This window comes from Vitis vinifera, chromosome 12 (genome assembly GCF_030704535.1).
Source record: "Vitis vinifera cultivar Pinot Noir 40024 chromosome 12, ASM3070453v1".
NCBI lineage: Eukaryota > Viridiplantae > Streptophyta > Magnoliopsida > Vitales > Vitaceae > Vitis > Vitis vinifera.
This window is the reverse complement of record NC_081816.1, coordinates 2,646,885-2,674,563: the sequence shown is the minus strand read 5'-3', so window position 1 is coordinate 2,674,563 and position 27,679 is coordinate 2,646,885. Positions and strand designations below refer to the sequence as shown.

The 27,679-nt window shown below is 33.3% G+C and overlaps 2 protein-coding genes across 5 annotated transcripts; both read left to right on the top strand.

Annotated features, from left to right (window-relative positions):
- Nucleotides 1–2,641: 2,641 nt before the first annotated feature.
- LOC100262654 (sec1 family domain-containing protein MIP3) lies at nt 2,642–10,934 on the top strand. 4 transcript variants are annotated; one of them, XM_010658748.2, is made up of 9 exons: nt 2,642–2,787; nt 3,515–3,587; nt 4,377–4,463; nt 5,860–6,003; nt 6,792–6,941; nt 7,504–8,013; nt 8,553–10,112; nt 10,220–10,288; nt 10,526–10,934. In XM_010658748.2, the coding sequence occupies exons 3-9, from the start codon at nt 4,416–4,418 to the stop codon at nt 10,652–10,654; spliced, it is 2,610 nt and encodes an 869-aa protein (XP_010657050.1). In that variant the 5' UTR covers nt 2,642–2,787; nt 3,515–3,587; nt 4,377–4,415; the 3' UTR covers nt 10,655–10,934. The 4 variants fall into 4 exon arrangements, with proteins under 4 accessions (XP_010657050.1, XP_002281104.1, XP_010657051.1 ...); XM_059741160.1 differs by lacking the exon at nt 2,642–2,787 and adding an exon at nt 2,794–2,877; XM_002281068.4 differs by lacking the exon at nt 3,515–3,587 and having other exon boundaries at nt 2,648–2,787.
- A 1,007-nt stretch (nt 10,935–11,941) lies between these two features.
- On the top strand, nt 11,942–24,794 carry LOC100257519 (uncharacterized). Its single transcript, XM_002281089.4, has 10 exons — nt 11,942–12,683; nt 18,371–18,448; nt 20,909–20,950; nt 21,042–21,156; nt 22,432–22,496; nt 22,580–22,618; nt 22,715–22,822; nt 22,908–22,995; nt 23,810–23,856; nt 24,384–24,794. Exons 1-10 carry the CDS (start codon nt 12,054–12,056, stop codon nt 24,459–24,461), a joined length of 1,290 nt encoding a protein of 429 aa, XP_002281125.1. The 5' UTR covers nt 11,942–12,053; the 3' UTR covers nt 24,462–24,794.
- The last annotated feature ends 2,885 nt before the right edge of the window (nt 24,795–27,679 follow it).

Below are 27,679 nucleotides of genomic sequence, written 5' to 3'. Positions count from 1 at the left end.
CATCAATATGTAGAACAGTAAAATTTTGAAGAGTAGAGACATCTGCCTTGCCATACACTTGTGATAGAGAACGAGATGGAGAATCTGAAAGCCTGCAAAAAATTTCAAGGGGACCACATCAAATTAAAAACTAGAGCATATGCATCGACTTCTACAATGCAATAGAATGATAGACGCATCTGGATGATTCACTAATTGGATAAAGAAAAAAGGTTGCAAATATGAATAATAAAGGAAATTAAATAGGAAAAAGAAATATAGGTTAATAGAATTTATAATATAATACGAAGGTTTTATTATGTAAGAGTAAAAAAACTGATGATGTTTGTTTTGGTGTGATTGGAGGACAATGATACAAGTAAGAAAAATCAACTATCACGTGTACATATAACACCGTAAGTAAATTAGGATAAAGAAAATAATAATTTTTTTAATATAAATTAATTATTATAGGAATAAATTACTAGCATGTGATATAAAATTTTCCTTAGGTTAAAATAGGTTTGTATTAATGAGATTTATTTTATTTATTTAAATAAATCCTAAGTTTAATCAATTTTTACATTTTTATCAAATAAGGAATTATGACCCTTAAATATTCTCTAAAATGTTATGTTTCTAAAAGGGTAGAAAAACATTTTATCATATGAAGGGAATTTTATGTTGTAAAAAATATCACTCCTATTATGTATTTTAATATTTGACTAGTTGTATAGTTGACTTCATTACTTAGTCATACGAGGATAGTGTAGTAGTCACAAACCCGATATTATCATATGGTTGGTTAATCCTTTTTGAACTGAAAGATCATTTATTTTTGAAAGGTCCCATTAGTTTGGGGAAAAAAAATTGTTTATGTTTTATATGTTTAAAGGTTATATCATGTGTTATATTACTTTTATTTTAACAAAAGAAATTGTTAGTATATTCCTTACTTAGGTAACATTCATTACCTTTACTTTTGAAAACCCCTTCCATGTACCCCACTTGTAGATGACAATGAGTGGCTTTGGGGACAAGAAGGTTTTTATTAGTTTAGTTTATGTTTGGCCATGACACATTTGTTTAGATATGTTGGTTTAGGTTATGTGTTATGTAATTTGAACTAAATTGGTACTTTATACTTATGTGAATCCTTGAACTTTTATATTGGAAAGATAGTTTTAGTTCTATAAACTCACTCTGAAAGGAGAATCTAAGACTTTTGTTTTTGTTTTTTATTTTATTTTATTATTTAGTCATTTTTTGCATATTTTACCTTTATGTTGACTCCTACCCTCGGGGGTTAAGGTGTCATAATAATATTATAAATATAAAAAATATAAGATATAGTTGAAATATTTAAATATTCAATCCTTATATCAAGTGAGCAAACATTCGAATTGCTATATTTTCTTATATGATTTTTAATTCCTTGAGGCATCCAAACATTAGTATGGGATAAGATATTTTACATAAATAATATCTTAGGGTATCTATATCCTTATCTAATCTGGCCAACCAAATATAATATAAGTCAAATTCAAAAGGAGTACTTATTAGATAATGAATTAACTCTTTTGAAATATGGAATTAATATTGTAAAAAATATTTATATACATGTGTAAAAGGATAATATAAGGAGATTGAAACCAAGACTTTTGTTTTTTTGGTTATATAATATAAATTTGATATAACAATAATATAATGATTTTGAAAATTAGGTGAATGTAATTAAATAATATTTTAATTATGTGAAATATTATTGAAATAAAAAAATAGTTTTTATTTTAAATAAGAAAACACAAAGTATTTATAGAATGATTGAGAGTCTATAATTACTTGATTTAAAAATGAGATACTTATTATTATTATATAATTATTTTGAATTAAAATGATAAAAATAGTTAAAGGTGCATTAAGGCCTTGTTTGGTAATTGTTTTTTTAAAACAGTTTTGAAAAATAGTTTTTAAAAACTATTATATGATGTTTTGTAAAACAAAAGTTTGTTTGGAACTTAAAATGTTTTAAATTTATTTTTAAATATGTTTTAATAATAATTTTTATATCTAGTGTTTTATTTTTAATTATTATATATATTTATATAATTATTTTTTAAAATAACCATTAGAAAACAAGTAAAAACAACATAAAATAATTAAAAGATGTTACCAAAACACTCTATTTCCTATTCTTAAGAACAAAAAACAGAAAATAGTTTTTGAATATTAAACATGTTTTTTGTTCTAGAGAATAGAAAACGGTTTTAAAAAACAGTTCTCAAACATGTCCTAAGTTTTTCAAATATTGGTTTAGTAAATAAAATAATAAATATTATTCTAAAATATTTTTAGATATACTTAATTAATTAATCATAAAATCAATATATTAATAAATATATCTATATAAATAACAAGTTATTATAATTAATATATTCATGAATATATCTCTATAAATAAAAAGTTGAATTATTTATTAAATTTTGTAAAATCTAAAACTGACTTCAGTCTTCAACAATGATGATGGATTGAGCTTTGTGTGGACAAACCATGAAAGGTATAAAATTTGATAAAAAAAAAAAAAGGCTTATGACTTGTATTAGAACTCACCCAACTTACAGCCCAACAGTTTAAAAATTGGGCCGGGGACTCAGCCCATTTTCACCTGGCTGAAGCCTGATGCAATACTCAAGCTGTAAACCGCTGTAGGGTTTGGTTGCAGCACAAGAAGCCTCGATCCCTATTTACACGGAAGTATTCAATTATTTCTTCTCCGAACGGTGCGTTTCGATCGATCTTTGAATCAAGGTACTGCCAATCTCGGTTCGCAATTCAATCAATTTCTAGGTTAGAAACAGTCGTTTGGATGCTGAGAAAATGAAGGAAAATACAGAAAATGTAACTTCACGTAAAACTCATAGGACCCTTTGGCTTAGTTAATTTTTATTTATTTATTTATTTATTTTAATTTTTGGCGGTAAAGAATGGGAGAGGTACCATAGGAATCAAAATATGATTTTTCTTGTATTTTTCTTCATTTTATCCGATTGCTTTATAACTTGGAGATGCTATTTCTGTTCTGGGGTTTATCTTTGAACAGCGGTGGAACTATTGCAAGTTTGGGTTACGGTTCAGACTGAAATTTTTTAGGATTGACGATGTTTGCTATTTGGGAATGTTTTCTTGCATAAAGATGGATTTAGAGAAAATATGAGAAAAGTAATAACAAGATGAATTTATAACTGCTAAGTTATAAAAATGTCTGTGAATTTGTTAAAATCGTCAAGGTGAATTCATTATGATTGTTATAGGTATAATAAAGATGTGGAATGTGAAGGGAAATAAGTGATATAATGGGGGTCAACAAACTCTTCATACATTTATGTATAGATATAGCTATAGAGTATCTGTAAAACAATTAGGATCTCTTGTCTCCTTGCATTAACTTATTTGCATCCCAATTATAAATGTCATGATCATGGTAACGTAAGCACTTGATGAAGAATGTTCTAAATCCCATCCTTTATCTTTGTAGGAGCCCTTTGTCCTCTGTGAATTGCTTGGAATGAACTTCTAATCAATCTTGCCACTGCACAAACGATGAGAAAGTTTGTCCTAGATTTAAACTTGCATGGGTTTATATGGAATTTGATTGGTTTTTGTGTGTGTTTCTGCATGTGTGTGTGTTCCCTCTGCTAGTGATGAGAGGTTATGAGAAGTCACTGTTGTAATTATAGGAAAGGGAATTCTGAGATGAAAAGATGTATCTTTTTTTTTTTTCGTTTTCATCACTGGCATTCCAATGCTGGAGCTGGTAGGTTTCTTTATGTAGCATCCTGGTTGGAGGCTCATATGACCATTCTGATTTCATTCCATTAAAGCTCCTTTTTTTCATTCTTTCTCTAGAAGCTGATAATGCGTTATCCTGTTGAGAAACTTAAGTTTTTCTCTATAATCCTAGGGCACACTGGTTAGAGTAGGGAATGACTGATCTTGGGAATTCAGAGATGACATGAATGTCTACACTTTTTCTTTTTCTTTTTTGGTTGTATTTTTTTCTTTCTTTCTTTTGTCCCCCCCTCCTCTCTCTCTCTCTCTCTCTCTCTCTCTGTTGAGCTCATACATATGACTTCCCATGGTATTAATAAATTGAGCAATCAAGCAAAACTTCACACAACTTTTTTCTTGAAATTCATTGGCAAAGTTGGTTCTCTGGAAAGTCGATGACTTTCTTTTCCTATGTGTGACCTTAGTGTTCTTATCCTTGGTTGTTCTGTAGGTTGCAGTCTAGATGAAAGATGAACTTCTTAGTGGATTTAAGATTACCGTTGGCTAGGCCAACCAATGGATGATATCTTTGTTTTTTCACTCTTAACAGATTCTTGATTATCTTACAGGTTGCTTGCTTTCATGTACTGAAGACTGCAGCCTGAAAAATGGCTTTGGTTGATGTGATCAAGTCCTGCCTTGATTCTATTAACCAAGTAAGTGTGTTTTTCCGCCATCTGAGGATCTTCGTCTTATTTGATTGGTCTATGCGATGATGGTTGTTTGATGTAATCATATAAAATATAGAGCTATCAACAAAAATGCCACTGCTGTTTCTTTTTTGATCTTTTACTTTGATTTTTTTTTATCAAGTGTCATTTTTATGTTATTATAGGGCAGTTTTTAGGTACCATACTAAGAACTTTTCGTATTCAACTGATTGGCCCCTTAATTGCAATCAGTTTGTTCTGGGAAATGAAATAAGTCCTCCAAATCCTCTTTTATTTCAGAACCTAGTTTCTTGATATTAATGGAAGTATTTTAGAAGAAAAACTTCTGGCCTGGTAGATTCGTTTGCTGGCATCTTCTACACCCACAGTACTTTCTTAACTAGAGGGCCCAGTTTTTTACTCTGTGAATTTATTGAGTTTTTCACCCCACCCCACACTGCTCCCTTGTTGTTGTCTCATGAATCATTGGAGACTTCCAGATTGATAATTTGCTTTGACTGTGTGTTAACAAGTACGGGATTGTGGCAGGTGGCCTGCTAATATTGAATCTATAGGGATTCCTCTCTGTAATAGTGTTTAATCCCTTTCAGCTTTTGAAACTACTCGTCCCTCTCTTTGAGCAAATAATTAGCATATCTCTCATGAAATTAGAATTTTCTTTTTGCCTTTTTAATAAAAATTTGCAATGACCCGCTGGAATTCAATTAAAATGCTTATTAAAAAAAGTTTCTGTTTATAAAAGTTAAATAAGAAATCGGCTTTTACAGTGTGACATCCACAGGAAAGGTGTTCTTCACATGTTTGTGCTTTGCCTATTGGCATCTCCTGTTCTCATTTCTAAATGGACCCATTTGCTTTCCAATGTGTATTTCTTAATGAAGCAACCTTGGGCAGATTGGATAAGGTTGTGTTTTTCTTTATTTGTTTTTTATTTTTTATTTTTTTAATTGTTACCCTTTTATCCTTTTGTTTTCTTTTTCTTTATGGGGATGGTGCCTTCTGGCAAGAAGTGGATTCAAGAAATTAGCATGAGGATTGGTTCCTCACAGTCAACTTTGGTGCAGATGAAAGGAACACAATAGAAGAATATTTGAGGATAATTAGTTGTGTATTGTGGGCAGGAATTTGTTGGGCTGGGGGGAGGGGTGGGGGTGAGTGGCAGTGGTCTCTGTTGCAACCAGTGCAAAAGAGTCTTTGCTTTGTGGGGTACTTATCCTAGTGGGATTTTTCTTTTCTTGCCCTTTTAGAAAATTGTCGGTTGAGTAGACCAGATACCCCATGTATTCTAAACTTTACCTCTCCTTCAATTGTTTTTGTATGGAATCAACCTGATTTTATGGGTTGACAAATGACGCATTCCGATTTCTCTTTATCTTTTTAGATATCAGATCACATTGAGGGTGCCACTCTTTACCTAGATGGTGGATGCACAGAGAGTTTCCAGTTCCTTGGTGCATTCCCCTTGTTACTGCAACTTGGAGTGCGGGCTGTTTGCAGCTTGGAGAACATGTCTCCCCTTGATACAGTAAGGACAATCTTTTTTTTTTTTTTTTTTAGTTTAATATAAGCTATTTGTGACATTTGTTGTCTACTTTGTTGTTGGTGCTTCATGAACTTTTCATGACCGACTTTCAACTAATTAGCAAATTTTTCACTCTTGAAATGAATTGATTGACAATAACTAATCCCCATCCCTCCCTTCTTCATTCAATGAGTTGTGGATGTTTGCACTATGCTTGAAAAGTGAATGCAATCCATACACCATTTCATGTAGAAAATAAATTTCCCACTCCTCGAAAGTTCTGAGAAAGATATGCTACAAGGTTTCTGGACCAAGAAACTCATTGCCAATTTAGTAATTTTTAAAAATATTTTATATGCTCTGTGATAATATTTGAATAGATGCACATTTCATTGTTTTAATGCGCTGTGCTGGAGTACTGCAGAATATATTTCTATTTTGCCAAAGATGGATTCCTCTATTTTTAAAGTCCAAATATCCAAAACTAACCTCAAATATCTAGGTACTAAGGGGCCTGCTCTTTGTGGTTTTGGCTGTTGTACACCAGGACCTGGCACACAAGTGGAACTAAAGCAGCAAAATAAAATAACATTACAGGATCCGAGTACCATTCACAATCCACCAGTGTTCTAAGTGTCCTGGGTTGCAATTACAACCATTTTAGGATGTGATATTACATAATTTAATATTGGTACCTCTAGCATGTTCTTATATTCTTTGTATCTGAAACCATCTACTTATGGTAGCTTATGGATGATGTTATAATTTTCCCATTTCAACCCTTTCTGTAGGTGGTTGACTGGAAACCAAATTTTGATCCCGTGAGGAAAATTGTGGTCATCACATCACGTCTTCTGAGTGATGCACATCGGTATATCTTACGTTGTCTGAGCACGCATCAAGGTGTTCGCCATTGCACAATATTTACGTCTATCTCAGAGGTGCTTCTTTGTCATTATTGTATTTAGTTGCTTGATTTTATTAATTTGAATTTGCCATACTCTATGCAAATAATTAACTTTGTACTCTCGTGTACTAGTTCTTTTGGCACTTTTAATATATTCTCTTATTTATAAAAAAAGAAAAAATGCAAATAATTAACTTTGCAACATATATGATTGTGTCTTTCAACCTGGCATTTGTATGGATGAAATTTGCTATTAATGCATATTATAAATAGTGGAAATAGATCATGTATTTATTATTAACATGTCCTAATATATGCATACAACTAAAAAGGTCTTGCTGTGGATGGCGGTATTTCAATTCTTTCCACATTCTATACTGATAAACTGAAATGCAAGGTCACGCACCTACGTTGGTGTCATAGATTGAATACATAGGATGACATGATTATTGAAATGTCCTGCAACTTAAACTTGTAACTTAGAAATATAATACTGCTGTAGCAACATTTGAAAGGTTATCAAACTATATTTCATGGTTTGTTTACTTCATCTGTTTTATTTTGATCAAGTATTATTAACTGCACAACAATTGCAGATAGCTCATTCAGCATATCCTGATTCACCTCTGGGTCCAGATGCTTTTCATGAATATGAATCCTTGCTTGTTCTAGATTATGAGGAGCTTGTTAAGAAATGTGAGACAAAATCCAGACAGTCAGGAGACACTAGCTTGCTGGAGAATTTGACCCTGGAAGATGAGGGATGGTCACAACTTGGTCCTATTGAAGAGAGCATTTCTCAAATTGAAGCTAGGCCAAGTCCAAGAGATTTATATCAAGATAATTCAGTAGGTCGCACGGAAGATGTAGGGCAAAAATTGGTTGTTTCTGTCCATCACTTTCCTATGATTTTGTGTCCTTTTTCACCAAGAGTCTTCATCTTGCCTTCAGAGGGAGCAATTGCTGAAGCATATTTATCAACTGAACATGAGGATTCCCTTAGTCCTGGGTTGCCTCCATTAAGTACTGGATTGCCTCCTGATGGCGATGACATCCCCCCTGGGGCAACTCTTACTGCACATTTTCTGTACCACCTGACTACCAAGGTCAGATGTGCTCTACATGCTTAAACCTGAATTTATTCCTTTTTTCCAGTGCTGATGTTCTAGAATATTTTTACTAATCTCCTTGTACTGTTTATCTTTGTATTTATCCTCCAATATAGTCTTGATACATTAGTATCTTTATTTCATCCCCTTTTACTTATTTTAGTTACTTGACCATTTATTTTCACAGAACCATTCCCTGCTCTTATTTAATCTAATCAGTTAGGGAATATTAACCTTGTTTCGTCTTAGTCCAACTTATGATGATTTCTTCTAATGTGTAAAAAATATTTATATATTTTATTTTTATATTTTGAAAAATTGTTTATATGTTTTATTTTCATATGTTTTTTATTTTAAACTATTTTAATTATTTGAATTTTCTAGGTATGAAAATACAAGATCAAAGGGCTTATTTTCTGATATTTTAGGCTCAGTGTTTTACTTGTGATGGATTAAATCTTGGTGCTACACTTTCACCTTTAAAGGCATTCTCATTTGTTTCTGATTTTATGAATTTCTTTCTCCTAAACATGCAGATGGATCTGAAAATGGAGATATTTTCCTTTGGCAATTTGTCAAAAACAGTTGGGAAGATTTTGACAGACATGTCAAGTCTTTATGATGTTGGTCGACGTAAACGATCGGCAGGGTTATTACTCATTGATCGCACTCTTGATCTTCATACTCCATGCTGCCATGGGGACTCCCTTGTGGATCGTATTTTTTCATCTCTGCCCCGTAGGGAAAGAACAACATCTTCTACTCACATAAAAGGCTCACAAACCCAACCCAAACATCGCTATGGTAACCTGCACCGACGTCCTCTTGATGTTCAGATACCACTTGGCAAAATTCTCTGTGAAGAAGATTCCACAAGAGATAATTTCCGACTTTTGGAAAGCATTGAAGCTTTTTTATGTGGGTGGAATTCTGGTAGCTCTGATGCTCAAATTGTAGATTTGGTTAATCTCAGTGCCAAACTTCACTCTGAAAAGTCCCCTCAATCTGAGATTGAGCTTCTGAGTGGATCTTTTGTTGCTATGGAAAATTTTCATGGAACGCCATACCTGGAAACCATACTAGATAGAAGAATGAAAGATGGAACCATCCTAGTAAAGAAGTGGCTTCAAGAAACTTTGCGTCGGGAGAAAATGACTCTGAATGTGAAAATGCGTCCTGGTTTTGCCACAAAATCTGATTTGCAACCTATGATTAAAGCTCTGACTAAAAGCCAATCATGTTTACTGAGAAACAAAGGAATTATTCAGTTAGCAGCAGCCACACTCTTCACTCTTGATGAATTACATTCTTCCAGATGGGATGTGTTTACCAGTGCTGAGAAAATATTGAGTGTAAGTGCTGGAGACACGAGCCAGAGTCTTGCAGCTCAGATTGGTGATCTTATCAATAAGAGTGTTTTAGTGGGATCACATGAACAGAAGAATGGAAAGATGGAGCCCTCGGAAGGCCTACTCTCTTTTCAAGATGCTTTGCTTCTAACAATTACGGGATATATTTTGGCTGGTGAGAATTTTCCAACATCTGGTTCTGGTGGCCCTTTTTCTTGGCAAGAGGAGCACTTGTTGAAAGAAGCTATTGTGGATGCAGTTCTTGAAAACCCAGCAATAGCTAAACTGAAGTTTCTTGATGGTTTAACAGAAGAGCTTGAAGCCAACATAAACAAGATCAAATCTGAGGAAGCCAAAGAGGATTCTTTGGATCAATTAAAACTTGATGATTTTGATGATGATCAATGGGGTAACTGGGGTGATGAAGATGCTGATGATAATAATAATAATAATAAAGGGCATGTTTACGGTGACATGCAGCTGAAGTTGGAATTGCGTGACAGGGTGGATAACCTTTTCAAAGTCCTTCATAAGTTGTCGAGTTTGAAGAGGAGGAATATACCCTTAAGAGAAGGGCCATTGGCCTTGGATAATGACTTCAGTGGTGATCCCTCCACGAGTAAAGGACTGCTTTATAAACTTCTAACAAGGGTACTTGGCAAGTATGAGGTACCCGGGTTGGATTATCATTCCTCTACTGTGGGGCGACTTTTCAAAAGTGGGTTTGGAAGATTTGGCCTTGGACAGGTATTCCGAACACCTCCACCCCTAAAAAAGGGAAATACTAATAAAACAAATAAACACCTTCCTTTAGTGGTTCAAAAATTCTGAACTCAGTTGTTTGAATCATGCAGGCAAAACCAAGTCTTGCTGACCAGAATGTTATTCTGGTTTTTGTTATCGGAGGAATCAATGGTCTTGAGGTCTGAATTCCTTAAACTCTTCTAGCTTATTTATTTATTTAAAGTCTATTCTCTCATTATTTGTCAAATTTCAAGCATTCCAACCACAAAAACCTATTACACTTTCCATTCTCGATCAACTTCTCCAAATGACTAGACTTGGCTCAATGTTCTATCACTACAATGCACACTAGCTCTTTCTGTTTTTAAATTACCATAACAGTAACAAGACATTTTGTCCTCTGAATGTGTCAAAAGGTACGTGAAGCTCAAGAGGCATTGTCTGAAAGTGGAAGACCTGATATAGAATTGATTATTGGTGGTACAACACTTCTTACTCCAGATGACATGCTTGATTTACTTTTGGGGAACTCCAGTTACATTTGATTCATACAATAGTTTCATTTGTTTTCTTTTTACAATTTGGAGATTGGCAAAAAAAAGAGGAAGAGAAAAAGTTAACAAATCAGGAATGCTGTTTGCTGACATTTCAGGTGATATGTGTTAAATTGAAAGCCATTTTAGTTTTAATGTAATGTAGTCTGTTGATGAGAAGTGGGAAATTGGCCCTATGAAGAAGGGAAGAAAAATGGGAATGCTCCCAATCAATGTGATATACTTACCATTCAATTGAAATAAGAAATGTATATTTGATCTTGTGATATAATTGTGGTCTCAGGTTATGTTTTCAGTGGTTTTATTTTCAATTTTCATATATATATTTCTGTTGAATATGATGTATGGTACTAAGACTGTTTGATAGTGATTCTAAAAAGTATTTTTAATTTTTTTTATACTTAAAAAATAAAAAATTTTAAGTGTTAAAAAACTAAAAACACTTCCTAAAATCCTTTAGTAGGAAACCAGGGGACTCATGAAGCTTGAATAGAATTGTGAAATGATACAAGATGAGCAATTATATTTGCATCCACCCATTCACACTACGCATCCATTTTAAAACATCAATCCATTTAACACATCCACCTAAGAATTTTCAATATATTTAAAATATCTTCATCTATCTTCTTCTTCCTTCTCTCAATTCGTGTTTTTCTCAATGACAAACCCTAATGCTATGTTTGGTTTTATCATGAAAAATATAAAAAGAAATAAAATATAATTAAAATTAATTAACAATTTATACATTTTAAAATTATATAATCTTTATATAATTAAAGAAAATAAGTCCAATGAATTTGAAGAAACATATGAACACCCGTACAATATTGATATGAAGTGGATTGGGTTGATTGCTTGTTTGATGGATTAAAGAGTTTGAAGAAATGTTATTAAAAGTGTGTTTGGAAGTAATTTTAAAAAGTGTTTTTAATATTTTTAATACTATAAAAAAAAAATTTTAAATATTAGAAATATTAGAAACATTTCTTAAAATCATTATAAAAAACACTCTACTAAAAAGTATTATATGTTAAAAGTGTTTTTAGTAGTCACTTCCAAATAACTCTTAAAGTCTTTTTGAAACCATATAATAATTTTTATTTTATTTTATAAAAATAAAGGTTTTTAGTTTTTTACTATCATAATATAATTTTTTTTTCATAATAATAATTCCCGACAAAAAAAAAACGATTTCAGAATTATTAAAAATGTTTTAAATATATTGAATTAATTTATCTTTAAAAAATAATTAAAATTTTATTTTGTAAAATGAAGGAAAATAAAATTTGTGTCGTTACAACAGCAATGCCCAGCGCTATGTTGGCGAAGCGTCTCTAAAACCCCGTAGAAGCCCTCGTACCGTTGTCTCGCTCAGTCAGCTGAATCAATGGCGGCATTAGAGCTTCTCCTCTCTCATGCTCGCCGCCATTGCACCACCAGAGCCAGAGCTTCACTTCTAGGGTTTCACAGATCTCTCTGTTCATCATCGTCATCATCATCAAACCCGGACCCGCCTCAACCCGATGAGCCCCTAAAGAGGAGCACTGAATCGGTGCCAATCCAAAGCGTTTCCTACGCTATGAAACCGAAAGACCAATCCCCACCAAGCCCAGAGAATCCTCAACCCCAAACACCGTCGCCTCAGCTGCCGCTCCCACGGCGGCCGAGGCAGCCCGAGTCCGACTGGGGCAGCGCGGAGAGTCGCTCGATGTGGACTCGAGAAGACATGCGGTACGTGAAGGACGCGCCTTCGATCTCGCCTGTGTCGTATCCGACCCGGGTGGCGCCGCTGCCGGAGGACAGAGTTACAGCGGAGGCGGAGGAGGAAGTAGGGAAGAAGGAGAGTGAGGAGATGGAGAAAGAAAGGATCAGAATTGAGGCAGAGAATCGGATTAGAAGAAGGGTTTTTCGAGTTGAAGAAGAGAAGGCTTTTCCATTTCCTAGGCTGATAAAGGTGGAGAAGAAGCAGGAACAGAAGGTTATTCTTGATTTGATGGATGCCATTAGAGAAGTGAAGGTCGGTGTAACCTTCTCACTATAATGAAGTACAATTGCCAATGATTTTTAGTTCGAATAGTTATGAAACTTGAATATATTTTCTTACGTTGGTCAACTTTTAGGGTTATTGAAGCTGTAAGTATAGCACTAAGCAGAGCAGGTGTAGCCAAATTGCAGGCCAAACGGTTTAAATCTTAGGCATGAATTCCATTTGAAAATGATTCTGGATGTTTTTCTTTGAAGTTTAAGATTTGTGTTTGGATCATAGACATACAACATTTGGAATTGAGTTGACATGGGGAACACTTAAGTGAAAGAATAAACAATAATTTTGTATGTGCTTCTTTAAAAGAAGGTGGTTGAAGATGAAATTATCTAGAATGTGTGTGTCAGAAATGAATAGGAGAATTGAAGAAAACTGATGCTGTAGCAATGTTAAAAAAAAAAAAAAAAGTTAGATTGACTTTTTTTTTTTTTTAAATCTTTGTCTACAGTGAAATCTAAATTGTAGCAAGAGCCATTGTCCTTGAAATTATTTTGAAACCCATTGATGTAATCTTCTGCTGCTACGTGTTTTGATCCTATAACTTCCACTACTAAAGGAAGAGGTCACTCAGCCTAGTAATGCATGCTAAATTCTCTGTTATGGACTGAATTTTGGAAATAAGAGTAAAGAGTGGCGACAGTTAGAACAGCAATGGCTTATATTTTCTTGTGGAAGTAAGAATTTTAACTCTTGACTAGCTTCAAAGGAGGGGATGGGATATTCCGAATAGATGTTACATGTAAAAGGGAAGAAAAAGTTGGCTGGTCATATGCTCTTCACTACTTCAAAACAAGAATGTATTGACACTTTTTTGTTCTCTGTTTGGAGTAGCTCGGGTAATGCATTCCCCTGTGAGAGGAACACTTCTGAGCTGACATGGCTCTTTTATGGGAAGAAGTGGAAGAAAGGATGAAGGGCTGCTCTTTGTGCCTGTTTAGGAGGTTATGGAAGGAAAGAAATAGGAGGAGTTTTAATGAAGTAAAACAGTCAGATCAAACTATCAAATCCTTCTTTGTGTGTAATTTTTTGGACAAGGCTAGAGTCTACATAGATGATTCCTCTATGTCCATGATAGGCTTTGTAGATTGGGTGGGTGCTTTCTAAGGAGAGAGATTATTTTGCTTACTCTCTGTCTTTTTGCTCATCTGTTTGGTGCTATTTGTATACCTCATGTGTACCTCAATGTGTTTTTTCTTACGCTTCTAATATATTATCTCATTTTGCCCATAAAAAAAAAGGCTTATTTCTTAAATAGTTAGCGTCAACTATGTGAAACCTGGAACAGAGGAGGGTGTGTAGGGGAGAGGAAGGTAGGGTGATCTGGACAAAGTTCAAGAATGACAAGTTTTCTGTTAAATTCCTCTGCTCATCTTTAGAGCCAATAAGTTCATTATCTTTTTCAATAGGTGTTATTTGGAATTCTTGGGTGCTATCGGAAGTTGGATTTTTTGCTTGGGAGGCTACGTGGGGCAGGGTTTTGTAGTATTTATTGTTTTCCTTATTTGGCATGTCCTAGATGTTACCATCAACAATTAAAGAGACATTATTAGGATGACATGACTCTTTCATGGGTAAAAACAGAAAAGGCATGGCGTGCTATTCCCTCATGCATCTTTTGGACAATTTGGAAGGAAAGGAATAGTAGATCATTTGAAAATGAGGAACAATCTTTTTAAGGGTTGAAACACTCTTTTCTTTGTAATCTCTAGGCATGGTTCAAGTTGTTTAATAGGTTTTGGTCCTTCATCTTTAGTTGATTTTGTGGATTGGTTGGGCTCTTATTAGGAAGGGGTTGTTTTTCGTTGCAACTCGGTTTTGAGACCATATCTTTAAGTAAATATAGGTGATGCATCTATTTGATGCAAGGGTTTATTTCTTAAAGTAGTTTGAGCTATAATAGTATTTTTTTAGTGGTGTTGCTAGGAATTTTTCTTTTTCAAAGTTTTAGTAATTTGGAGAAATATCCTATGAGTCCTAATTTTTTTTGGCAATTTTGCTGGAACTTTGTAAAAAAGGAGGTGATGCGAATTTTTTGGGAGTTTGAGTTAACTTCCTTTGAAAGAGCTTAAATGTCAATTTCATAGTGTTACTCCCAAGGAAGGGGGGTGTAGAGGATTTAAAAGACCATAGACGAATTAGTTTGGTGAGAGGGTTATAGAAATTGCTAACAAAAGTCCTAGCAAATAATAATAAAAAAAGGTAGAAAAAGTGGTTTCGGATTTTAGCATGCATTTGTGGATGATCATTGAATATTGGATGCAATTCTTATAGAAAATGAAGCCACTGACTTAAGGTTTTCTTACCTTTGTCCAATTTACAACTTAGTTGGCTTTTGATGTGTATACCTTAGGGTTGGGCCTACATGGGGAGGAGCCTAGACGAGCTTCTAGAGATGTCGCCTATTTTGTTCCTTTTGCATGGATCTCCTTGTAAAGTTTTTTTTTTTTTTTTTTGGGTCTTTTGATTAGGTTTGTATCTTATGGGGATGATTTCTCATCATTGTCATGTTTTCTAAATATTAATTAATACTTTTGTTTATGATCTAAAAAAACAGTTATGAGTGGTTTAATTAGGGTTTTTTTTTTTTTTTTCTATGTGATTTTGGAAAAAAATAAGGTTTGGTCCCAAGCGGATTAGATGGATTGAGTGGTTCATTTCTATGATTTGTTTCTTCATCTTGTTTAATGGAACTCAAGGGTTTTTCCAGAGTTTTAGAGGCTTGAGACAATGTGACCCTCTTTTCCTATACCTCTTCATCTTGGCTATGGAGACACTCTCTTGTATTTTGAATAGGCAAAAGGAAGGGGGCTTCATTGTGGGTTTCATAGTTAGTGGAAGAAGAGGTGTGGGAATGGACATGTCTCCTTGTGGATGATACTCTTATCCTCTGTGATGCTAGTCAAGGGCATTTGGAGCATTTGAGCTGATTTTTCATGTGGTTCAAGACAAGCTTTAAAAACCAATTTGGGGAAAAGTGAGTTGATCTTATTCAGAATGTAGAGCACCTAGTTGGTGTTCTGGGCTCATTGTGAGTTTGAGAAGTTGTGGAGCAAAGATTTAAAAAATGACTTGGTACGTGGAAGATAAAATACCTATCATTTGAAGACTTACTCCAAAAATCACAATCAAGATTGCCAATCTATTTCATGTTTTTATTTTTCATCCCTAGAAAGGTGAACCTAAGGTTGAAAGTTCAAAGGGATGTTCTTTAGATGGGGAGGTTCCTTTGAAAATAAGCCTCTTGGTAAATTGATCTAAAAATCACAATCAAGATTGCCAATCTATTTCATGTTTTTATTTTTCATCCCTAGAAAGGTGAGCCTAAGGTTGAAGATTCAAAGGGATGTTCTTTAGATGGGAAGGTTCCTTTGAAAATAAGCCTCTTGGTAAATTGACCGGGAGTTTGTATGGACTAGAGAAGCAGGGTGTGGGTATTAGTGTTGTTGGAGATTTGCTACTAAGAGGGATTTCATTTGGAAGTGGGTTATTGCAAGGAAGTAAGGGGGGGAAGAGTGAGGGAAGAGTATAAGGTGGGTTTGTGGAAGACAATCAAAAGCGGGTGAGAGACCTTTAATAGCAAAATTGGTTTTAGGGTGGGCAATAGGTAGATGGTGAAATTTTGGAAGAATAGGTGGTGTAGTGACTTATCATGGGAGAGTCTTTTCTTGAGATGTTTTCCCTAGTCACTACCAAAGATGCATGGGTAGCTAAGGTGTGGGAGCAAAAAAGGGAGAGTTGTTGGAACCCCCGCCTCTTAAGACAAATCCATGACTAGGATCTTGATGGGTTGGAGGTTTTTTTATGAGATTATAAGGTTAGACAATTTGTCACAACATAGAGGATAAAATATTGTGGTTGAATTTGAAGTTTGGCAATTTCTCTGTTAAGTCTCTTTGTTCCTCTTTGTTTGTTGGAAGAATGGAGGCTTTCCCTTCAAGCATGATTTAGAATCCTTAGATTTTGCTAAGGGTTGACTTTTTTTCTTGGAAAGCTACATAGGGAAGGATCTTAACATTGGATAAGCTCAAATGCTTTGTATACCCCCTGTATACTTGTAACTCTTTGCCCCTTCATTAATATATCTTGCTTTACTTATCAAAAAAAAAAAACATTGGATAAGCTCAAAAGGAGGGGATGAACGATGCCAAATAGATGTTATCTAACGGCTAATCACATCCTCCTTCATTGCACTACAATAGTCATTTTGTGGTTGTTGATTTATCTCCTATTTGGCAAGAAGTGAGTGATGCATTTCTTGGTAATAAGTGCCCTTTTGGGTTGACATGGGTCCTTTGTTGGGAAGAAGAGGAAGAAAGCTTGGAAAATGACTCCTTTGTGCTTATTTTGGACTATTTGGGAGAGGAAGAAGAGAATGTTTGAAATTATTGGAGAAGTGGATCAAGCGATCAAACAATCCTTATATTCAAGTTTTTGGAGCGGCTTAGAGTGTATATAGAAGATTCCTCAATTTCCATGGTGGACTTTATTGATTGGTTGAACTAAGTAGGGAGGAAGAGTTACTTTTTTGTCTTTCTCCTTTTTGTTTGGCTTTTTTGTGCTTTTGTATATGTTGTGTATGCTTTTGCCAAAGCTTTTTGTTTGCCCTTTTTTTAAAAAAACTTTTGTGAAAGCTTTTATTAGACACTTTTAATATATTTGATCTTTCCATATCAAAAAAATTCTTCAAGCTTTCCCTTTGGGGTTCATTTCTATCAACTTTTTTTCCCATCTAATTTTTATTTTATTAAGTTAAAAGGAGTTTTCCCTTTTAAAGGCACACAATCTATGATTCTATATGCATGTCTCAATTATACTAGGGTTGGTGTTCTATTTGATTTAGTTTACTTGAGTTGTGAACCTAGAATCAAATTGTTTAGCTCATAAAGCTACTGCAAATTGTTTATATATTCTTGTTTGCCTATCAAGAAAAAAATAGAACTACTGCAAACTGACTTAGGTTGGGCTGGGCATGATTCTTTTCAGCTTCTACCTGCCCAAAGTATACCCTATCATCATCCTGCCCTGTGCCATGAGTCAGAGGAAAGGTGGAGTGCATGTATTTCTGCATGTGTGTGCTTTTGGAGCAAAGATTGAAGTAGTAAATATCTGCAGGAGAATAATGAGACTTAAGAGATGCAGTGTGGCAAGGTGGCTTGTTATGATCTCCAATTACATGTTTCTTGTAAAAAGATAAAAAAAGGAATTCACTGAATTTTATCCTGATATAGTTTTACTCAAAACTGCTGTATATCACCCACTATGGTCCTCATTTCCTATGTTAGCTCTAGGAGTGTATTAATTATCGAATCAGGATGGCTAGGATTGTGAGCCATAAAATCATTTATCAGAATACAGGATTACTATTTATTACGTGGGGAAATAATCTGTGCACTATCAATTGGTACATCCATTAATTGTCATGGTTACCCCATAAATATTTTTCCTGGTTTTCTCCCCTAAATTTTAATTTTTCTGCTTATAAAATCAAAATTATCAGTAACATTTAAAAATTTGAAGATTTGAGCCGTTAATCACTTTGGAGCTGTTATGTTATTTTTGCTTGCTTATAACATGCTATAAACATGAATATTTTATTCATATTTTTATAAACATTTTTGGTTATTACTAATTTCTGTGTGTTATTTCTAGCACTTGTTCAGGCTAATGCAAATCGGAACTTTGATGAAACTATTGAAGCACATGTGAGATTGGGTATTGATCGACGCCGAAGTGACATGGTACTTGCTAATTTATCTAAAGTATTTTTTAATATTATTTCTGATATCATGTACCATGGAATGGAATATGATTGATCAGTGCATATGTTGTTTGGATCAAATTCCTGGAAAATGCATTAGATTATAGAAAATTTTGTGAGATAATATGTATGATGTTTGATCATGGTCCAATTCAAACTAGATTGATCAATCCCAAGTCACTATTCAATCTATGCACTAGATATTGTGATGCCATCACATGGTTCTCAAATTAAAATTGTAACGTTAGCTGGATACTCCTGACATGCAGTCATGACATAGTAGTTGGTGCATTTAAATATGTATCTGTTCTTCTTTCTATATGGGAGCATTGCGCCTGAAAATGTTAGGTTTGTCTGAAATGGATATAGCTTTGTTGTTATTAATTTTTTTATTCTTTTGTTTTCTGTATTTTAACATCTTTACTTGATCTGGTCATTTGCATAATTTCAGATAGATACTAATCTAAGGACACTGGATGTCATTAGAAGTTTATACTCTCTAAAATTTAGATAAAACACCCTTTTTTCTCATGATATTAAATCAAGAGGGAAGAACTTAAGGATCAAATAACATGAGCACAACCGCTAAAATGCAGGAACCAATCAAGGCTGGTGAAACTGTCCACCAACTATTTGCAAAGTTATAATCTTTATTTAGCTAGAAATCTATGGTGCACGTTTAGTTAGAGCTTGTAATACATTTATTTTGTTTACCTATCAAAAAGAAAAAAAGAAAAGAAAAAAGAAGCTAGATATCATCTCCCCAATTTTTAATGTTCTGCATGAACTTATAGGGCACCCTATTCAAAAAATCTCTTTCATGAGCCAATGTTTCTCATGATCTAGACTTGTTCAAATTCTGGCAGACAAGGAATCAACCTCCATGATGAGGTCCCTAAATCCATGCTGTTTACTGCCTATATCCAATTGATCCATCAAAGTTGTTTAGGGAGCATCCATCAAAGTTGAATTTAATGTTATGCGTCCTAATATACGAATAATCAAGTGGATCCTGCTAAAACAATATGCCTTTGGAGGCTTTGTGGGTGGCAGATCCACAATATGTTGGCATGTTCATAACTGAAGTGATTTCAGTTTTAGTTGGAGTTTGTTATTTGATTATGTATGATATTTCATTTTGGGACATTTTAGAGTGTTAGGAATATAAACTGTGGCTTCTGATAAAAAAAATACAAACTGAGGCTAGCTAAATAGGCTACTATATCGTGTGGAAGAGTTTTAGAATTCTTCTAACTTCCTCCTTGCCATTCCCTTCATTTGGTGTCTCATAGGTGTTGCCCAAATCTGTGAAGACTTTGTCTATTTGGCATGGAAGCTCTATAGAAAGAGGAGGAACATGTGGAGAATGGCACCTTGAGTTTATTTTGGTGCATATGAAGGGGTGGAATAGAAGAATTTTCAAAACTTGGAACTGCTAGGGCTGAATGTTAAAGAATTACTCCTAAAATCCATGTTTGTTTAGTTCAAGGATTTCCTAGGGAAGAGAGTCTCATCTTTATAGACTTCATAGATAGGTTAAGGGAGGGCTAAAGGCATTTGGCACTGGTTGTGTGCTTTTGGCCTTTGGTGTGTGTGTGTTTTGTGTGTTATGTTCGTTGTGTGCCAGGGTTCCTGTATATTTTCATTTGCTTATAAAAAAGTTGTGTGCTTGTGTATTATGTTCCTTGTGCACCATGGTTGTCCCTCTTATTTTTGGTGCCCTCTCGTATATTTTTATTGGCTTATAAGACAGAATGGTTTTAGTAGGTCCTTAATTGATTGTAGTATCTTGTGTAGCATATAAATTAAGGCCAGGTTGTGGAAAAAAGGGCATACTTTGAGACAGATTAATAATAATGAATATTTGAAGAGCCTTGCTTTCTTATGGGGAGGACTCCCAGAAAAATGCTTTGAGCCCACCCTTCATCTCTGCCTTCTTTCTCCTCTCTCTTCTTCTGCATCTCCTCTATTCATCTCTCATGCTCTTAAGCCAGGAAAAAAAAATCAGTAGAACCTTTTAAGTAAAGTTATATCAAGGAATCCACATATGAACCTTCTGATGCTATGCAGTCTACAGAAGCATACTGTTGCTGAATCTCTGCAATGAGTAAAATAGAGATGGATTTGTCTTCGTTCAAGACAGAGCTTTCCTCATATTTTTCTGTTTTATTTTACAATATGTCGCAAAACTTATGGTGCACGATACATATAAGGAACAAATAGGAAAATGATGCATGATATGTTTACAAGTTGACAGCTATGGTAATTAATAAGACAAGGAAATGCTATTTTAGTTTCTTACAGAAACCATGAAAAGTTCTCATCATTTTTTCTCCTGTTGATTTGCGTTGCTTACATATTTCTGAGGCATTATTATATTTATTTTCAATCTTTTTTGTTCAAGAGGTTACACTTAACTATTATCTGAATTGAAGTGCAGACGGTTAGGGGTGCTGCAACTCTGCCTCATGGTTCTGGGAAGGTACCATCCAAGCTTATGCTAGACTATGAATGTACCATTTTTGTAAATTACATTCTAGTTTGTTTATTTGATAAGTATTATCTTGTCTCAGGTTGTCAGGGTGGCTGTCTTTGCTGAAGGAACAGCTGCAGAAGAAGCTAGGGCTGCAGGAGCTGATATCGTTGGTGGTGATGATCTTATTGATGAAATCAAGAATCTCCACCAAGGTGATTAATTAGTGCTATGGATATATACTACTTACTAGGAGTTCAAAAGGCAATTTCCACCCCATGGGGCTCTTCCTTTTCTCTGTCCAAATCTGTGTTTCTTGTGCTTTTGCTTTCTGCCATTATGATCCAGCAGCTTCTGTAATACATGATTTACCAATGAAATAAGTGGGCTTTTAGAGGCTAAGAAGGATGGCCCAATAGGACTTAAGAAGGAAAACAAGTAACAAATCCTATATGATTTTTTTCTCTCTCTATCTTCTGATATTTTTTGAATTATTGATTTATGAGATGGACTTTCTGACTGTGTTTAATGTCTAACATTCGAAATGACATGATTAACATAGAACTGAAGAAAAATGATTTATGGGAATGAATGTCATTCACTTGTAAAAAGATCAGTGTAAAAAGAGGATGTTGAAAATATAAGTTCATAAATTTCTCCTTGTATGTTGTAATCTCTTTTAAAGTGGCATTTTGCCCCCAACTTTACTGAAAAGAGGTTTCAAGTCTTGAAATTATACTGTTTTAAAGTGCATTCACGTGTGATCAAGAACACTGAAGTCTTTTTATGGTTAGGGAATGGTTCAAGAAATCAAGAAGTGCCAAATGGGGTCTAAAACTTTCTCCTGTCCAATCTATATCTTGCTAGTTAGGAAAATTTAAGTTTGGTCTTTCTTTTTTCTTTTTATAAGAAAATAGCATGTTCTTACCAAGTCTTTTTTGCTCCTTTCAGTAGTTCACTCTTTAGAGAAAATGTAAACATTTTTAAAAATTTATTATATTTTTAATAGGCTTCAAATTGTATTAAAGGTTTATTTTTTTAATTGTCTTCTTTTCATGTCATTGACTGGTAAACAGTGGCTGGACTGAATCAGAAATAGGAGATAGTTCTATCTAGGATAGTTGGTAATGCCTATCAAGTTTGATTTTGATATTTAAAATTACAGTTTTTTCTTTTGAGGGTTTCTTGTGCTCGTATGCTCCATGCAGCTCATCCTCTGGCCAGATGCAAAACAACATTCTGATTGATTTCAGCCTCTTTGTCATTTGATATCGCCTTTATGTGTGTGTCTATTTATTAAGGAAGTTTATTTCAGATGATTCCTTGTGTTGGTGTGTTCCTCACAGTTGGTCCTCACAGCTGCAAAACAGAATTCTTTGTCATTTTAGTTTCGTTGTCATTTGTTTTTCTAACTATAAATGTAGATCTCTTATTTGAAGTACAATCAACTGAGGAATTGACTTTTGAAACCCATACTTAAATATATGTAGGTGGTGGCAAGCTCAATTTCGACAGGTGTATTGCAACTCCTCAAATGATGCCCCGTCTTACAAAGGTTTGGGAATTTGGGTATTGCGAAATATGCAATTAATAGAATTAAAACCCTTCATATATGAGGTTATATTCATCATTTTGCAGATATCAAGGATTCTTCGTAGTTTGATGCCAAACGCTAATGTGAGTTTGTTATCTTTCACTTTCTAGCTTGATGGATGGAATCAAGAGATGGCTAATAATGGCCCTAACAATTATTTGTATTAATATATTGTGCAGCGAGGTTCTGTGACTGTTGATATTGCTAAGGCAGTAGGAGAGGCAAAACGAGGTCGTGTGGAATTTAAAATGGACAAAACTGCAATTGTGCATGTTGGGCTTGGAAAGGTACAGTGTTATTTTTCTCATTATATGATTAGTTTAACAGGGATATGAATGCCTCTTCTGACAAGGAAAAAATAATGATTTACAGGTGAGTTTCTCAGAAAAGGTTCTACGGGAGAACATTGGTGCATTTGTGAATGCTCTTTTGCTTGCAAAGCCAGCAGGCCTAAAGAAGAGTAAGTGGATGTTTTATAGTTGAGAGTTTGTTTTTCATTGCCTAAAATGATATTAGGTGCAAAGTATGATGCATATGCTATCATGCTGTCTTCATATCCCCAAAGATAAGTGGTCTTGTGGTTCTGCCATGCTCTAGAAATACCTCTGTAACTACTGTTCAACAAACTTTTGACTCAAATTTGTCTTTTAGTTTTCTCGATAAAGAAATCAAAGCTATGAAGTATCTTCCGTTTCTCAGTGTCTCTGATTTTCTTTGGCATTTCCATACATCTGAAGTCAAACCATAGGCCCAAGCAAATCATAGTAGCTTTAAGCTGCAGATGCTGAACAAAGCAGATATAGTTAGTGATTACAAGAATCAGCTGCATGTAAATGGTTGAATAAATTCATATAAATCTCATGTACAAAATTATTTCATACAATGGGCTTGAATGAGGATGAACAGGTCTAGTTAGTCAACTCAAACTCACAAACTAAGATGCATAGTGGTTGGGGTAGAGATTGCCAAACCTTGAGTCAGACCATTCTACATGATGCTGTGGAATCTCATGTAGTTTTACTTCCTTTTTTGTTATCAAAGTCATTTTGATACACAAGGCATTTTTATTACTTAAAATCTCCACTTGCAACAACATCAACTTCTCTTATTTCTTGACTGGTAATATTCTTTATTCTGATAGTGGTTTATGATTGAAGGCCAACATGGTTTGACTTCTTACTTGTGTATATGATAGAACTTGGTGTTTCAACTGGTGATAGAATGTAGATTGGACCTTTTCATGCTTTGATGAATGTTTTGCCCCCTTTTTGCAGCTTCCAAGTATGCTGGGTATGTGAACGCCTTCCATTTATGCAGTACGGTAAGACCTCAAAATTGTTGTCAGCTATTTTCTTTTTGCACTTGTATTATTTTATGTGGCAGCTATAGAATGACAGGAATCCTAGTTTATTCCATGGCCAAAAATTAGCAACTCATCTCTATGCGACTTCATATTAAAACAGACTAGGCAAAGTAGCTTGTATAATGAGACTATGTTACAAAAAGAGCTAGGTGATCCCAATCACTTGCATTCAGTAGTTTCTCAAACCCCACTCATCTACTTCTGTGTTAATTTAGCTCTAGCTGAATGTTGATAGTCCCTTCTTCTGGAATCAATGCATTTTGGGTGCCCATTATTTTTTATTTATTTTAGCTGCAATATCCCTAGGCTGAGGATCAGAAGGATCGCATTTTCTGTTTTTGATTGGCATATCAACCAAGAAGGTTGTGCCTTTGCATTCAGGATGCTCATCTGTCCTGCTACTAATTGTTGCCATGTACATTATTTTGTTGACTTGCACATAGTTCTCTACTCGAAGTAATCCATGACGTTTTTATTACATGCAGATGGGGCCAGGATTCCCAGTTTCGATACAGTCATTATCCATGGCTGCAGACCACTACAACAAGCTGCATGCCCAATAATGTGATTCAGTGGCCAGCTCATATCTTAAAAGCAGATTCTCACATAAAACCCCTTGTTGAAGGGTATTCCAAATTTTCCTCATTCTCTTTAAAGTTGCTTATGAATTTCCATCATCATTTTTGGGTAATGGCTGCATCCCAGCTGAGAGTTGAGAAGTAGTTATTTGATTTGGCTTTTGCTTTACCTTCTGTAGTTATAGGGATGGGAATTCATGCATCCTTGTCTGAAATAGAATTGAATTGAATGTTAGCTGGAAGCTTAATCTGAACCAAAAATCCTTTCCCCCCTCTATTGATTGGTTATATATATGGCACATCTCTCTGTTGTTGGAATTAGATGTTCTCCTCATGGTTGGTTGGATTTCCATTCCCATGCAAGATGTACTTTGTAGGGCATTCTGCTATTGCCCTCAAATGGTTGGTGCTTGACTTTAGTAATCAGCCATACTCTGGTATTGGTATTGCATTCCAATGCCAATGTCCAATGATGGTAATTTAAATTAAATGATCATTAGATAACGTGGACTCTACTCCCGTATTTGATTATAAGCTTAATTTTCACGCTTGGATGAATAATTTTTGGAAGTAGTGGTTTCGGTTGGGTTTCTACATGATTATGGTATTGGCTGCAGCCTCTAAACTTTTATTTGTTTATTTTGGGTGATCTTCATGCTTTATTAGCTCAATCCATAATTTATGTCACATCCCACGTAAGTTCAAGGCCACTTGTGGCTTGGTTTTGAAAAATAATAAGAAAATTTGAAAATTCTATTTTTATTATTAAAAATAAAAAAATAAGAAAATGTTTTTATATAATTAGAAAATATTATGTTTTCAAATAATGTTTTTTAGTTGTTTTTTTAAGGATTGTTTTAAAAAATGATTATACACCTGTAAAGAATAATTAAAAAATATTATGTACATAAATTATTTTTAAAATTTTAAAATATATTAAAAATATTTCTATGTTTCTAAATAAATTTTTGTTGTACAAAATATTGTAGAATAATTTTAAAAATTATTTTTAAAAACTATCTTTTGGAACTATACTCAACAAGGTAGAAAAAAATTGTAATACTTATATTTTGTTTTTCCTCTTAGACATTTAAAGCAGGAAACAATTATTTATTTAAAAAAATAGAAAACAACTTTTTATTTTTAAAAACATAAAATAGAATGACTTCTAAATTCGTAGTTTAATTGTTTTTATTTATTTTATAGGATTATTTTACAAAATAATATAAAAAATTAAAAATAAAGTATTATGTATAAAATTTATTTTTTATTATAAGAATTGAAATCATAAAAAATAAGTTAAAATATTTAAATTTTTTAAATAAACTTTTATTTTAAAATTGTTTTTGAAGAACAATTATTTGTAAAATCGTTGCAAACATATCCTAAGTATTTTTGTATCTTATATAAAAATTATTATTATTATTTATTTAAAAAAATACTGAATTTTATTTTTAAAGTATGAATTAACGGTATGATTAGATTTGTTGTCGGAGTTGGGACGTGGACGTCCGATGACGCTTGCTTGTGACCCTTTTCATGCCCCACTAATGCTGTGGGTAAAGTACGACCCATGTTTTGTTAAATGTTTTTGCTCGAAGCGACAGAATATTTACTTGCCTTGCAGCCTCCATTTGCAACAAAATACCAGAGCCCTGCTGCCCTCCACTCACCCTCATACTACTAACCCTACACCCTCTCTTTCAAACGTCGCCTTTAAGTTCTTCAATTACTAAAATGCCTCTGGTTTGACACGTGTCAACCTCCCAACTGTGGTGACAACACCCTTGGTCGGTTGGTATCCACACTCCACATTGCGTTTGTGGAATGCACTCCATTATTCATTTTGTCCTTTTCCTCGTCACTGACTCACTTCTGCACGTGCCGGCCCGCACCCCACAGCTTTACTCTTTTATACTTGTAGCCCCACGTTAGCTGAATCCTACTTCCATGCGTCCTCGCTTTTCTTTAAAAAATGCATATAAAGAATATTGTTGCATTTATCTTAATTTTGAAAGTGTAGATGTGCTTAACGTGTCCCCTTTCACTAATTAGTCATATTTCATTTAGGGCACATCTAATTCTAAGTATTGGTACTTTGACCCCATATTTATTTTTTTACTTTTAACTCTTAATAGAACTTAAAATTGAGTGTTTTTTTTTTTTTTTAAATTTTTTGTTAAAAGTAATTTCTTAAATTATTTGTTTTTTTATTTTTTTATGATTTATTATAAAATTTTAATTAAATGGAAAAAAATAAAATATTTAATTTTTTTAAATAGAAAAATAATATATTAGTTTTTCTTTGATTTTTAGTACTTAATCGAAATAAAATATTATAAAAATACATAATTTAATACCTAATATTATTAAATACTATTTAGTTTTAAGTTATATTTAAAATTAAGTAAAAAATAAATCACCCCTAAATAATACATAATAGTGTTAAGTATTAGACTATTTGTTTTTATAATATTTTTATTTTTATTAAGTATTAAAAAAATAAAAATATAAAAATTAAGAATGTGTTTGATAATGATTATATGAAACGTAATTAGTATTTTTAATGGTTAAAAAATAAAAAATTTCAAGAATTAAAAAGAATAAAAACGTTTTTTGCAATCACTACTAAATAAGCTATAATATGTTATTTTTTCATTTAAAAAGAGTCAAATATTTTAGTTTTTTCTATTTAATGAAAAAATTATAATAAATCATAAAAAATATAAAAACAAATAATTTAAAGTTTGAAAGCAAATCCTTTACACAAAAAGTTAGAAAAATAAACATCTTCCAAACCAATATGATTAGGGTGTTGTTTGAATTCACTCTTAAAAAATTGATTTTATTTATTTATTTTTTATTTTTTTTATTTTTTTATGTTTGTTTTGTTAATTTTATTTAAAAAACTTATAACTTAAAAAAAGTGCTTAATATAAAATTTAACAACTATTTTTTTTATAATAAAAATCCTATTTTAACTTATATAAGCAGAATTTTCTTATTTAATTAAATTTTTTATAATATTAATATTAGCCTTTAATGTAATGAAAGAGGTCAAAATCTTTTTTAATCTTAATAAAAGTTTCTATTTTTATTTATTTATAAAATTACATATATATTATCCTTTAAAAATTATAACATTGATTTGGGCTTCCATTTTTGGTTAAAAACAAGAATAGAAAGCAATGAAAAAGCGATGT